At 35.4% G+C, this 13,512-nt stretch overlaps 1 protein-coding gene across 2 annotated transcripts in view; it reads left to right on the plus strand.

Moving 5' to 3' along the window:
- Positions 1-13,512, plus strand: part of LOC149807079 (pancreatic lipase-related protein 2-like) — a 43,979-nt gene that overhangs the window by 14,742 nt on the left and 15,725 nt on the right. For both annotated transcript variants that reach the window (XM_089961598.1, XM_089961608.1), the window contains exons 2-5: positions 8,143-8,227; positions 11,593-11,733; positions 12,486-12,626; positions 13,023-13,121. In XM_089961598.1, coding sequence (XP_089817724.1) covers positions 8,176-8,227; positions 11,593-11,733; positions 12,486-12,626; positions 13,023-13,121 — 433 coding nt within the window. In that variant the 5' untranslated portion in view covers positions 8,143-8,175. The remainder of the gene's footprint in view (positions 1-8,142; positions 8,228-11,592; positions 11,734-12,485; positions 12,627-13,022; positions 13,122-13,512) is intronic.

Raw genomic sequence — 13,512 nt, forward strand, 5'->3', positions numbered from 1 at the left:
GACTAATACAATTTTATTAAAAATATGTTACTTGGATTTGTGTTTAGAAGGTTGTTTTTTCCCCTTTGAAATTCTATGGTCTACTTGATTTTTTGGGGGTCAAATTGTATGTTAAAATTTAAGTAAACAGACCTGACTTTGTTTACGAATATGATAGAAATTTATATTATAAATGACCTATGTCCAGATCATTATGTTGTGTCATAAGTCAGGCAACAGTCTGATATTAAGAGGACCAAGTAAACAATTATACATTCCTATTTTAAGACCAGTCTTTGGGGAATCACTTTAAGTTGTGTTCAGATATAATTTTAGATGATTTTGTATTATTAATTTTTGGAATTACAAACTGCTCACTGACCTTTCTGACTGAAACACTTCTTTGGGATCAATGACACTTTCAAAGACACTCTCGATACAGTCATTGTAATACATCACATCAGGATATTCAAGTTTCTTGGAATTCATTCGGAACATTCTTTACTTTTCGATTTGTGATATAACATTTCGGATTATTTGGATTTGGTTCACAATAATGTACTTCCCTTTTAAATATTAACTTTGTTATGTAGGGAAATACATTGTAGCTATTGTTGAATCCTGGTTAAAGATGCTAGATTACCTTGTGACTTCAATCATCGCCTGTGAGCTTTCGGCTCCGCGTTCATCGCGTATAAAACACACCGCGGAAATGTTTGACTGACATTGTCTTCGTTAATAAATTTGTTAGTGGAATGGACGCTTCAAAGGCAAGGCTACAAACGAAGACCATTTGACTCTCACGCCTGGATGTTCGAAGACCTTTTTCTTTTCTTGACACGGTATGCGTCCTCCAACCGCCTTTTTCATAGCTATCCCGGATGAAAAGCCAACGGTCCCGTACATAGCTACTTTTGCAACAGGGGGGTCCGCAGGAGCTAACAACACTGAAATGGCTGCAAGAACAGGAAATAGTCCACTGTCATGTTACATCGCGGCAACGTCGCTGACATATTAATAGTTATCCTATGGAGTTTACGTCTGGTCGCTTTGGACTGTTGATTCTGCTTTAGGGCTAATATCAGTGGGGTTGTCCTGGATAACTTGTCTGGAGAAAATTTCAAACAGACAACGATTTGTTTGTTCATCGCTGCTGGAATCGTTTAGATTTGACCTTGGCACAAGTTGAAATGTTTATGTTCAATTAAAACAACTCTAAATCCTACACAGATGCGTTAATGAGCCTCATTCGATCACTCAAGCCCTGCGACAACAGTCTTGTCGAAGAGGATCACCTTGATGCATATATGATTGGTTTCATGTGTGTTAGTAGACGAATTAGCACGAGGTTTGTGTTATGTATATTTAAGTTATGTGGCTTGAACTTGATCTATGTTTGTGGGTAGAACATTAGCTCACCTGACTTTTTGACGTTTTTTAAAATTATTTACATATTTGCAAAACATTTTGTTCAAGTTCTAATCCTGTTTACGAACTTTCTATCTTCTGGGAAAGCGAACTTATTGACAGTATTTTAGAATTTGCCATTAGTTTTTCAGAAAATGCTATAACGGCATAGTTAAAATAGGGATTATAGAAAGAGAGTTTTGTAAATAAAGTCTTTATTCCTATCTTAAATTCAATCTGTGGAATCATTTCCTGTTGTGTTTGAGAAGAATTATAGACTCAAATTTCCCATTGGAATTACTGCCTCTTTGGACAAAAACATTACCTTGGGATGGTAAGGCTCTCATTCAAAAATATAATATGGATTATATCATTGTGGTACATCAAGACATTTAAGACTTTGGTTACAGTAAAACCTTTCACAACGCTTAGTACACCGAGACATTAAAGACTTTTCTAACTCATTCAGAACATTCTATACTTTTGGATTAGTGGTATATAAGATTTAGGATTATTTGGGATTTTTTTCACAGTACCGTAAGTTCCTCTGACATTTCAATTTGTAACGTGCAGAAGTAAACTGTTTCTTAATATTATTTACATTGTTGGTTTAGTTATTGTTTCTGTTACATTGTTTAAGACCATAGGGTCGTGCCAATTGAAGAATATGTCAACTACGAACTGCTTAATCTGGTCTAGATGTTTGAGGTTAAAATAATAAATCCGTTAAACCAAAAAAAAGTCACTGAGGCATCCAAAGCGTTAGTTTATACAACTCAAATTTACCGTGTATAGGGCTTTAGTATCACGCCAGATTGCATCAATTTTGGTGCGGCTTTTATCACTAAATGTGGATGTGTCCTTGGTCCTGAAAATAAAACGTACGAACGTCACTGTAGAATCCAAACATGTGTAAGAGTGAAAGCGTTCATGGAAACTTTCCGTGATACTTAATATGTTTTCGTCACCCTGCAATTCCAAGGTTTAAACTGCGGTTAGGAAATGGTAACAAATGTACAGTACTTAGAGCGGCAGGGCGTTTGCGCGTTCAAATTATTAGTCATTGGAAATGCAAAGTATTCCATAATAATATTCATGGATAGAAACATTAACTTGGAACTATAGTGAATTCAGACAAAGAAATCATGGAATATATTATTGTATTAATTGGATGACTTCGCACACCATCACACTTTAGGTCACTCGAACATTAGTAAATTAGAGACTACAGACACATCGACTTCAGCGCTGGATCTTATTTTAAATACCACTTGAATTTAATTAGAACTTGATTCATTTAGACTTGTAATAGAACCTTTTGGACTATTAGGTATTTGATTCGTAATGCTGTACGTTTTTTAAATTTTACATTTGTTATTCTAAGGAAATTAATTATTTGTTGAATTTTACAAAACTTCTCCAGTACTTAGTTTTAGACCATCGGCCCGTAAATATAAAAAATTCACTAAGTCTATTAATTTATCAAGAGGTTCCGGAGACGTATTTGAAAATCCTAGATATTTAGAGCCTGTTTCACAAACACATATGGCGCATTTAAGTGAAATAGCGATTTAACCTTTACTGTAACGTTAAAACACTTCATTCTTTGGGCAATATGATACCCATATTAGATATGTGCATTAATCGGTTAAAAATACTTAACGCATCAATCTGTATATATGATATGACAGAGGAGTCCGTAGAGTGCCAAACGACCGCTCATTTGGCCTAGAGGTTAGAGCGTCATAATAATATAGGCCATTCCAAGAGAAGCCAAACATATGATACTGAGTCGGACAGAGTGGAACAATTTTGAAGGCACTAGCTATGCCAGTTTTTGCCATAACACAACCTCTACCAAGTTTTTTTAATGATTACAATAGCGTGTTCCACAGTTTGATATTGAACAACACTTTTTTCCGGAGAGATACCATCATTTATAGAAGACCCATGAGGATGTGATAAATGGTGAATCATGCGAAAAGTACCACGCGTTTTCTTTGGAACCAAGCCAAGAGGTGATATTTGAAATAGTGAGAAAGGGTGGCTCTTGAAATCCCCGTAAACCTGCCAGCATCAAGTTCTTTGTCTATTTCGTCCTGCACAATCTGTGGATTTTGTATGGCTGATTTTAGATTATGAGTTTGAATAGGTGACAGAGAACCCTCATGGGCCACATAAAATCGAAATGTAAATTCATGTATCAAAACTTTTATCTTGGCAGTGTTCTACCCTTTCAACCAATGTTGTAACCTGTCAGCTTTAACAGGAGTAGGAAGCTTACTGTTTTCGCAGGACCATTTCCCTTGCTGGCTGTGTTGTAGAGAGTTTGCTGTAGGTCCTTGGACTGAATAGGTTTGTAGCCACCACGAAAGAGCTTCACGCTGTCAGTTCTAGTCTGTTTTGGGGCATATTATGGCAACAATTTGAAAGGGTGTTGAATGGGCAGTTTGCACTTGGTGAAGGGATAAGCTTCCAAGCAATTGAAACAATTATGCTGGTATTTACATGCTAGCCCTGCAGAACACAGAAGACCCTTATGGTGATTAAAGCAGGCAGCTTTCAGGGGATTCGATTTTGAGACTGAGGATGGTAATGTGGCAGTGCTGGTGGCCGTCATGTCACCAATGCTGTCAAGAACAGATCGCATGTAAAGTTGAAGGTGGGTGGAACCCCACTTTGCCTCTCCCCTCTCTATCATGCGACGAAAGTGCTGATCGCAGTATCTCCAATGAGCCCTGCGCTCAGACAACTTCTTGATGATTTCCATATGGTGAGATAGCACGGTGCTCAACCTGGGGGATTTTGTGCATATTAATGTAACAAATCTGTTCCATCCTGTCAACCACTGATTGATGGAGAGCGAGGACTTCTTGGCCGAGAGAATTCAGATGTGTTTGATGTGATATTGAACTGTAATCTATAGGTATTGTCATTGGATGTCGAAAGGATGGTTTGAAAATCTATGTATGTCCCAGTCCAATAGACTGATATTAAACAGGAATGAATAATTGTTTCCCAAATATACTTTACATATATATCTGACTTGACCTAAGTCGGAATAGAGTACAATGGAAAATTAATGATCCTAGTCTTATTGCAAACACTGTTAACCTTACATTCTTCCTACGTAAACATTTTGTTTACTTAAAATCATGGCAAACGTCAGGGAGGCACTAATTCATTCAAATCCCTCAGTTATGATCACGATATCAGCCAGGTACATAAAATGTAATTTAATTGTGTATAACATTACTAACAGGTACCGAGAGAAATACATTGCATGTAAATATTAATCGGTCTGCAAACAGTACCTAGCAACGACTACACTGAGAACTGGGGGCTACACTAATGTGTTTAAGTTGTGTGTAATATAATTCCGTTAATAGTGGTCGTTTCTATCTTTCCACAACAGCGTTGAAGCAAATCATTAAAGGGCCAGTGGATGTGGACAGGGATGTACTTGCACATATATTTGTGTGTTTTACTATCATTGTGCGTTGTACTTGTACCTTTGCATTGTACATGTATTTTGTACCTGTTACGTCGATCTGACAGTCTCATAGTCGTATTATAATATCGGTTTTATTGGTTACTGGTTTAAGTTGAACTGTTCTACCCACATCCTCTGGCATGGACGCACACGCATCACAATTACAATCGCGTGTTTGCATGCGTGCGCGTGTGATGGGGTGGGGTGTAGAAGACTTTGACTTAGATCAGTAACAAGCATGCAAAACCACCATTAACTTCCTGCTGGTGTTGTATATGGAATTTACACGTTCCTTAAACTGTTCAACGATTCTTCAGCTTCCTTTTATATTCAAAACGGATGTCGATGAGTCTCTTTTAAAACACCGTTTGTAGATAGTAATCTGCTTCTGATTTGTCACACTTCTTCTCTGTAACATATTTACTGAGAGCCATACAAACTATCAATGTTGAGAAAAGCCTAATAATGATCTGTGGTAGAACGAAACTGTTTTAAATACTGCAGTGACATAAAACATATAGTATCTTACAATGCAAAATCTCGTTGTATTTCATTATCATGAGTCAAGAACTAACGTCAAAAAAGGAAATAAATTCAGTAGTAACGATAAAACAAACTTTGATCCCACATTATAAGAGGGAAAACGCCTTGCTGAGGGGCTCTATAGTGACGGACCAATGTATGCTGCTACTTTTTCATATCACCTCTCAATGACTGAGCATGTCCCAGACCAGTTACAATTACATTGTTCTGAATGTATTATATTTAATGAAAAGCGCAACTGATGTTTACCATAAATGTCTCAGTCATCCTCATTACTTAATATGCCGTTCTTATCTTTCCTATTTTCATTTTCAGTGCTTTTTGTCAAGTCTTTAGTCCATCTTCTCTTCGTTACAATTATGTCTGTTTTATCTTTCTTACTGTTTCTTTGGGAAATCTGTTGTACTCGAACCTCTGTGTAGCTTGGTATGTTGATGACATATTACATATTAGGCCACATGCGCCACGTAGTTTATTGTTATACTTGTAACAATCACACAAGTTATGTACTGGACCCTTTCCCTATTTTTTTCTGGTTACGTTTCTATTTCACTGGTCCTGGGTGAATTATAACACCTCATGTCATTTCTAGCAATATCCACTTTTAAAACATATCAGTTGGGTGATAAACGTAAAAAGGAGAAAATCGATAGAAAATGGCGTAGAAAGGCAAACAAGAAAGAAAAATATTAGAAAAGTGAAATAACAACAACAAGAATAACATGCGAAATGCATCATTATACCTTTTTTGACATTATTAGCGAAAATTCAGTAAATTGAAGTTCCCTGTACGCTTATACTTAAAGAAGAGATTATGATTTTTTAGGCCAAGAAATAAGTTTGTCTCAATCGATAAATCGCTCTAACGACTGCTATCATTTTTGTGACGTGCGCATGGCTTTATTTGGTAAAACAAGGTACATGTATATGCAATAACAACTACTACAGTATTTCCAAACTTCAACAGTTTTGTATATTTCAAAACCGATCACTTCCCTCATTTAAGCAATATGGACTGCGGTCAACATACGAGATATATTTATCAACGACACTGAAGAGCTTGATGACGTGTAAAACCTCAACATCTCCCAGACTGACGATTTGACAAAGGAAGTGCTCCAATCAGAATGGAAAATTTGAAGTTTTGCAAAAACAAATGTACATTTTTGCGAAGAATTTTACTCATTTCAAATTACAGTCAAGATACACATTACATTTACCTTCGCAAGTCATCGCAACAAGCACAGTAAAAAGGATTAGTGTTTGCAACTGTTTTGTTAGACTATTAGTTAGCGTCGCATAGTTAGTGACAATGCCGCGTAGTAGTAGTTTTTCTTGCTACGAAATTTGGTGAAAGTCCCGAGATTGTTCCTTTTGAGCCTTTTGGTATTTGGTACAAGTAGAATCTTATTTCTATATACATCAATAACGTCTTTGTTTATGTTGTCTACGGTTATTATTAACAATTTTCTCTCCTTTTTTGTATCAATCGATTTCAGTTACAGCGGCAGATTTAAAAGATTGTGGGAACCAGCCTGTTCATATCTGTCTTCTTCAAGCGATCGCTATTGGTGACTGGAAGTGCCAATTTAAATTAAGCTCCCCATCTTATTACGATTCTCTCGGAAACTGGTCCTGAACTTACGTGTTGTATATGGGGTTTTTTTTCTCCAAAAGTAACATTAAAGAACGTGTTTGGAACATGAGCTTACATTATTCAAATGAAGTAGTGAAAAATATTAACTCATTTTAAATACTTTTTTCATAATGAAGTCCGTGATAAGTGTATGAAATCCATCAGTTTTCCATTTAGAGTCACAGATGTGTATACGCTTTGGTATTGTTTTTTGTACGTATTCACCAGCGTGTGCACACGGAAAGTTTATAGTTTAATATTTCTCGGGGTGTACCTTTCTTATATAATAGTCATACAAATAACAACATAGCATTATTTAAATGTATTTCATACTAGGCCGTGAATTGCTGGATTTTCCAAGGAAAATAATTGTGATAATTCATTAGAGCGAATTACGATATATAATTTCACTGCCACGTTGATAAGAACAAAATCGTGAAATTCAAAGTTATTCGTAGATATTTACGTGGCTGAATGGTAAATATGGTTGCTTCCCAATAAATGGGAGACAAGTAAATAATTTATTAGGGTGTAAATGTGATTAAGATGAGACATGTAAACAGTTTATTAAGGAGTTAATAAGATGACGATAGGTCACGTAACAATTTATTAAAGTGTAAATAAGAGTAAGATCAGACAGATAAATAGTATATTAAGGTGGAAATAGGACTACGATGAGACAGGTAAACAGGTTATTAAGGTGTAAATAAGATGAGACAGGTAAACAGTTTATAGAGGTGTAACTACAAGTACGATGAAATAGGAAAACAGTTTATTAAGGTGTAAATAAGATGAGACAGGTAAACAGTTTATTACGGTGTAAATACAACTACGATGAGACAGGTTAACAGTTTATTACGGTGTAAATACGATGAGACAGGTAAACAGCTTATTAAGATGTAAATATGATAAAGATGTGACAGAGGTAAACAGTTGATAGATGTCAGTCTACATACATGTACTCATTAATATTTCTTAGATCGATTCAAATTATTCATAATAGGTGTGTAAGAGAAGGATAAATCTTTTGATGTCCTTTTAATTGCCAGTTCGCATCTATTAATTTTATACTTTTCCATTCAAGGTTAGCTAAAGTGTGGAGCACAGCAATTAGAAGATGAAGCAAAATGTCGTCATATTGTTGCTTGCTGTGTGCAGTTATGCTGACGGTATATTACCTTATTCTGCAACATCTCTCTTTCATACGGACACATACACAACACAGGAATAGCCTCATGCACAATACAAAGAAAAATATTCATGTTAAAATACTCGACATAAAGGAATAAATTCATACTGACACAGACACAACACATAGTAATAATTTCATACACAACACATGAATACTTTCATGCACTACACATAACATAATTTGATGCACTACACATAGGAATAAATTCATACTGACACATACGCAACAGATAGTAACAATTTCATACACAACACATAGGAATAATTGCATGCACAACACACATAAATAGTTTCATGCACAAAACATAGGAATAATTTCGTACACAACACATAGGAATAATTTCATGTACAACACAAAGGAAAATATTCATATTAACATACACAACCTTAAATAATAAATTCATACTGACATAAACACAACACATGAATAATTTCATACACAGCACATAGGATTAATTTCATACACAACTCATATTGATACACATACAACACATTGGAAAAAATTCCTACATACCACATAGGGATCAGTTCGTACACAACACAAAGGAATAACTTCATACACATCATATAGGAATAAATTCGTACTGATACACGTACAACATATTGGAATAAATTCATGCTGACACATATACAACACATTGGAATAAATTCATGCTGACACATATACAACACATTGGAATAAATTCATGCTGACACATATACAACACATTGGAATATATTCATGCTGACACATATACAACACATTGGAATATATTCATGCTGACACATATACAACACATTGGAATATATTCATGCTGACACATACACATCACATTGGAATAAATTCATGCTGACACATACACAACACACTAGAAAAAAATTGTCATGCTTACACATACACAGCATTTAGGAATAAATTCATACTGAAACATATGCAACACATGAATAAATTCAGTTCATGCTGATATGCACAACACATAGCAATAAATTTACTGACACATACAAAACACATAGGAATTAGATTCACGCTTGTACATGCACAACACATGGGGAATAAATTCACGCTGTCATACTAACTGTGCAATCTTAAATTCCCGTTCGATCCCATATAGTCTCATACATATTTTTTTTTCTTTTTCTTTTTTGTTACGGAGCCTGTCCAACCGATTTAAATTTTTCGTATTTAACTTATTGGTGTGTGTGTGTGTGTGTGTGTGTGTGTGTGTCTGTTGGGGGATTGAATGGAGGGTAAAAATTGTAAATTTAAGAACCAATCGAAAAATTTCAACTGGGTCAGAAACATCTTCGATATATCTACCTTTACGTGTTTAGTGACAGAAATAATGATGTTGAATGGGGTTTGTTGTTCACATTTCTCTTTTAGTAAGTGTAGATGAGTTTATTAAGAATATTTTTGTACAAATTCAAATAGTGTAATAATTTAGCACTTTTTAAGTACATTGAACGGTCAGCTTTTTAAGTGCATGTTGGTTCTAAGAATTTATTCCGACTTGCTGTGTATTGGTTACGAGTACATGTTCTTAAAATAAGTAACAGAAAATAGTGAAAAGAAACAAGCTTTGTAAGCTTCAACAAATAATTTATTTCTCTAAAATACAAAGGGAAAGTGCAGAAAAAAAGAATTTACAAATTGAGAAGTAAATCCCAAATAATCGTAGAATTACAGACACAAGTAATAATAATAAAACGTTCTGAACAAACTTTAGTACAAATATAAATTCAATCAAACGCTGAAAGCGGTGATGTGAATGTTGCGGCCTTTATCGTGATATTGCACAGTCTTTTAATGAAACATTGTAATATAATTCCATGTCTGAATTTACTATAAATCCTAGTGAATGTCACTGACTGAGAGTGTCATTTTCATGAGTACTCTGTATTTCCAGAGAAAAATCGCTTGCACTGAATAATTTGAAGAAATAAATTCCAACCCAAATGATCTACAGGACACCACAATAGCTTAAATTGATTATGCTAGATTTATTCCTACTTGCTGTGTATGGGTTACAATGCGTGAAATATAATGTTAAAACTACACCTACTATTCAACACGCCATTTGCATTGACCATCACCCACTCGTATGTTGATTGTACAGTGTACCGTATATGAAGAGTATGCAAAAGTAGAAGTAACATCTCTTATATATAGAACTCCATTCCCTATTCCCCTACCACCTTTGATTTCTATGCTTTGATGGAGAGGGAGAGAGAGAGGTTATCTATAAAATCAAACTCAGGTTTGGTACACTTCTTTGTACATTTGACCACACTGAGTGTCAATTAGAGTGGTATGCAGGTTCCATAAAAATCGAGAAATAAGCGGGAGATCAGAGACTTTGAGTCGAAGGCAGCTGTTAGTACCATTTTTTGCAAGTCTTTGGTATGACTCGGCCGGGGATCGAACCCACGACCAGAGCGGTATCCAAAGATTGAGATAGAGAGAGAGAGAGCGAATATGAGGAGAAAGAGGTGGATGACAGGTTGGAAGAGATAGAGAATAGAATATGGAGATGTTGGCTGAGAGAGAGAGAGAGAGGATAAAAGTGTGTGTGTGTGTGTGTGTGCGCGCGCGAATATCTTATTCCTACTTTAATAATCAAATCAAGAGAAAGAGACACTTCTTTTTTGGGGATGGGATTGGGGGGGGGGCGAGTGGTTTGTTTTTTCAAAATAAGAATTACAATTAAATATCAAGAGCACGGAATAAAAATCAACTCCAAAACAACGCTTTACATGTCTAGTAGGATTTCGGTCTTTGTAAAATCGCACATGATTAAATTGCATATCTTATTTTCCAAGAGTAGATTTAATCTTGTCACAAAACTTCACTGCTTACTGTCACTCCATTCCGTTTTTCTAAAAGTATTCCAGCATCAGCCTCATTTTTCATTCATCGATTTCATAAAACCTAAGATTTACCAATAATCACTTTTCGTTAACTGACTTAATTCGTAAACTAACTAATTTCATAAACTGACCTATTTCACCTTACGCAATGTGTTAAGTAAACATTATTTGTGACAGTCACTGGTACCGGTAGAATAGGAAAAGATGAGCTAGATTAAATTATAAAGGTGTGACCAATTTTTGTCACCAGTCGGATAGCATATACTGTCGCCAAATTCGTGTTTTGGCTTAGATTTAAGACATACGGTTGGAAATATTGCTGCCATTACTCAGGTTACATTATTTCTGGTAAAGCCGAGAGTTTATGTTAATTTTTATACCACAGATCTAATGTAAATTCATTTATTTGTTTGGTGACACATTGCATATATTTTTCATATAACTCATGCTGAAATACTTAGTTAAATATTCAAAGAAAGATCTGTTTTAATTGAAGAGAAGAAACCAGGGACTTGCACCAAACCACCTGGCACTGGTTTGTGCGTAGAGCTATGTTCCTCGGACGAAGACTGTCCTGGCGGTCAGAAGTGTTGTTCTAATGGATGCGGGCACACATGTCAGGCTCCTGAAGGTTCAGGTGTGGGAACATTTACTTGTATTTTTATATGATTTTCTTTTCTTCTAGAAGTGCAGTGAGTCAGGGGCTAAATAATCACGGCCTTAGTAGCCAAGATGACATCTTCATTTATTGTAACGTTTTCACAGTGTGATGAACAGCAATACTGACAGTGTGTTGCTAATCGAGTTGATGAAATAACACTATTTTGCGAGAAGAAATTGTTTATTATTTTTACTCTTCAGCTAAATTTTATTCACTACTTACTGTCACTCCATTCCGTTTTTCAAAAAGTCTTCCAACGTCAGCCTCATTTTTCATTCATCGATTTCATAAAACCTAAGATTTACCAACAATCACTTTTCTTAAACTGACTTAATTCGTCAACTAACTAATTTCATAAACTGACCTATTTCAGCTTACGCAATGTGTTAAGTAAACATTATTTGTGACAGTCACTGGCACCGGTAGAGTAGCAAAAGATGAGCTAGATTAAATTATAAAGGTGTGACCAATTTTTGTCACCAGTCGGATAGCATATACTGTCGCCAAAATTCGTGTTTTGGCTTAGATTTAAGACATACGGTTGGAAAATATTACTGCCATTGCTCAAGTTACATTTTTTCTAGTAAAGCCGAGAGTTTATGTTAATTTGTATGCCACAGATCTAATGTAAATTCATTTTTTGGTGATACATTGCATATACTTTTTATATAACTCATGCTGAAATACTTCGTTAAATATTCAAAGAAAGATCTTTTTTTTAATTGAAGAGAAGAAACCAGGGACTTGCCCCAAACCACGTCACTTTGGTGTGTGCGTAGAGCTATGTTCCTCGGACGAAGACTGTCCTGGCGGTCAGAAGTGTTGTTCTAATGGATGCGGACACACGTGTCAGACTCCTAGAGGTTTAGGTATGAGAACATTTACTTGTATTTTTATGATTTTCTTTTCTTCTAGAAGTGCAATGATTCAGAAGCTAAATAATCACGGCCTTCGTAGCCAAGATGACATCTTCATTTATTGTAACGTTTTCACGGTGTGATGAACAGCAATACTGACAGTGTGTCGCTAATGGAGTTTATGAAATAACACTATTTTGCGAGAAGAAATTGTTTATTATTTTTTACTCTTCAGCTAAATATTATTCACTACTTACTGTCACTCCATTCCGTTTTTCAAAAAGTCTTCCAACGTTAGCCTCATTTTTCATTCATCAGTTTCATAAAACCTAAGATTTACCAACAATCACTTTTCGTAAACTGACTTATTTCGTAAACTAACTAATTTCATAAACTTACCTATTTCAGCTTACGCAATGCTATGTTCCTCGAACGAAGACTGTCCTGGCGGTCAGAAGTGTTGTTCTAATGGATGCGGGCACACGTGTCAGACTCCTAGATTTTTAGGTGTGGGAACATTTACTTGTATTTTTATGATTTTCTTTTCTTATAGAAGTGCAGTGAGTCAGGGGCTAAATAATCACAGCCTTAGTAGCCAAGATGACATCTTCATTTATTGTAACGTTTTCACAGTGTGATGAACAGCAATACTGACAGTATGTCGCTAATCGAGTTGATGAAATAACACTATTTTGCGAGAAGAAAGTGCTTATTATTTTTACTCTTCAGCTAAATTGTATTCACTACTTACTGTCACTCCATTCCGTTTTTCAAAAAGTCTTCCAACGTCAGCCTCATTTTTCATTCATCGATTTCATAAAAACCTAAGATTTACCAACAATCACTTTTCATAAACTGACTTAATTCGTAAACTAACTAATTTCATAAACTGACCTAT

The sequence above is a fragment of the Sinohyriopsis cumingii genome, chromosome 1 (genome assembly GCF_028554795.1).
Source record: "Sinohyriopsis cumingii isolate HCF-2022 chromosome 1, ASM2855479v2, whole genome shotgun sequence".
Taxonomy (NCBI): domain Eukaryota; kingdom Metazoa; phylum Mollusca; class Bivalvia; order Unionida; family Unionidae; genus Sinohyriopsis; species Sinohyriopsis cumingii.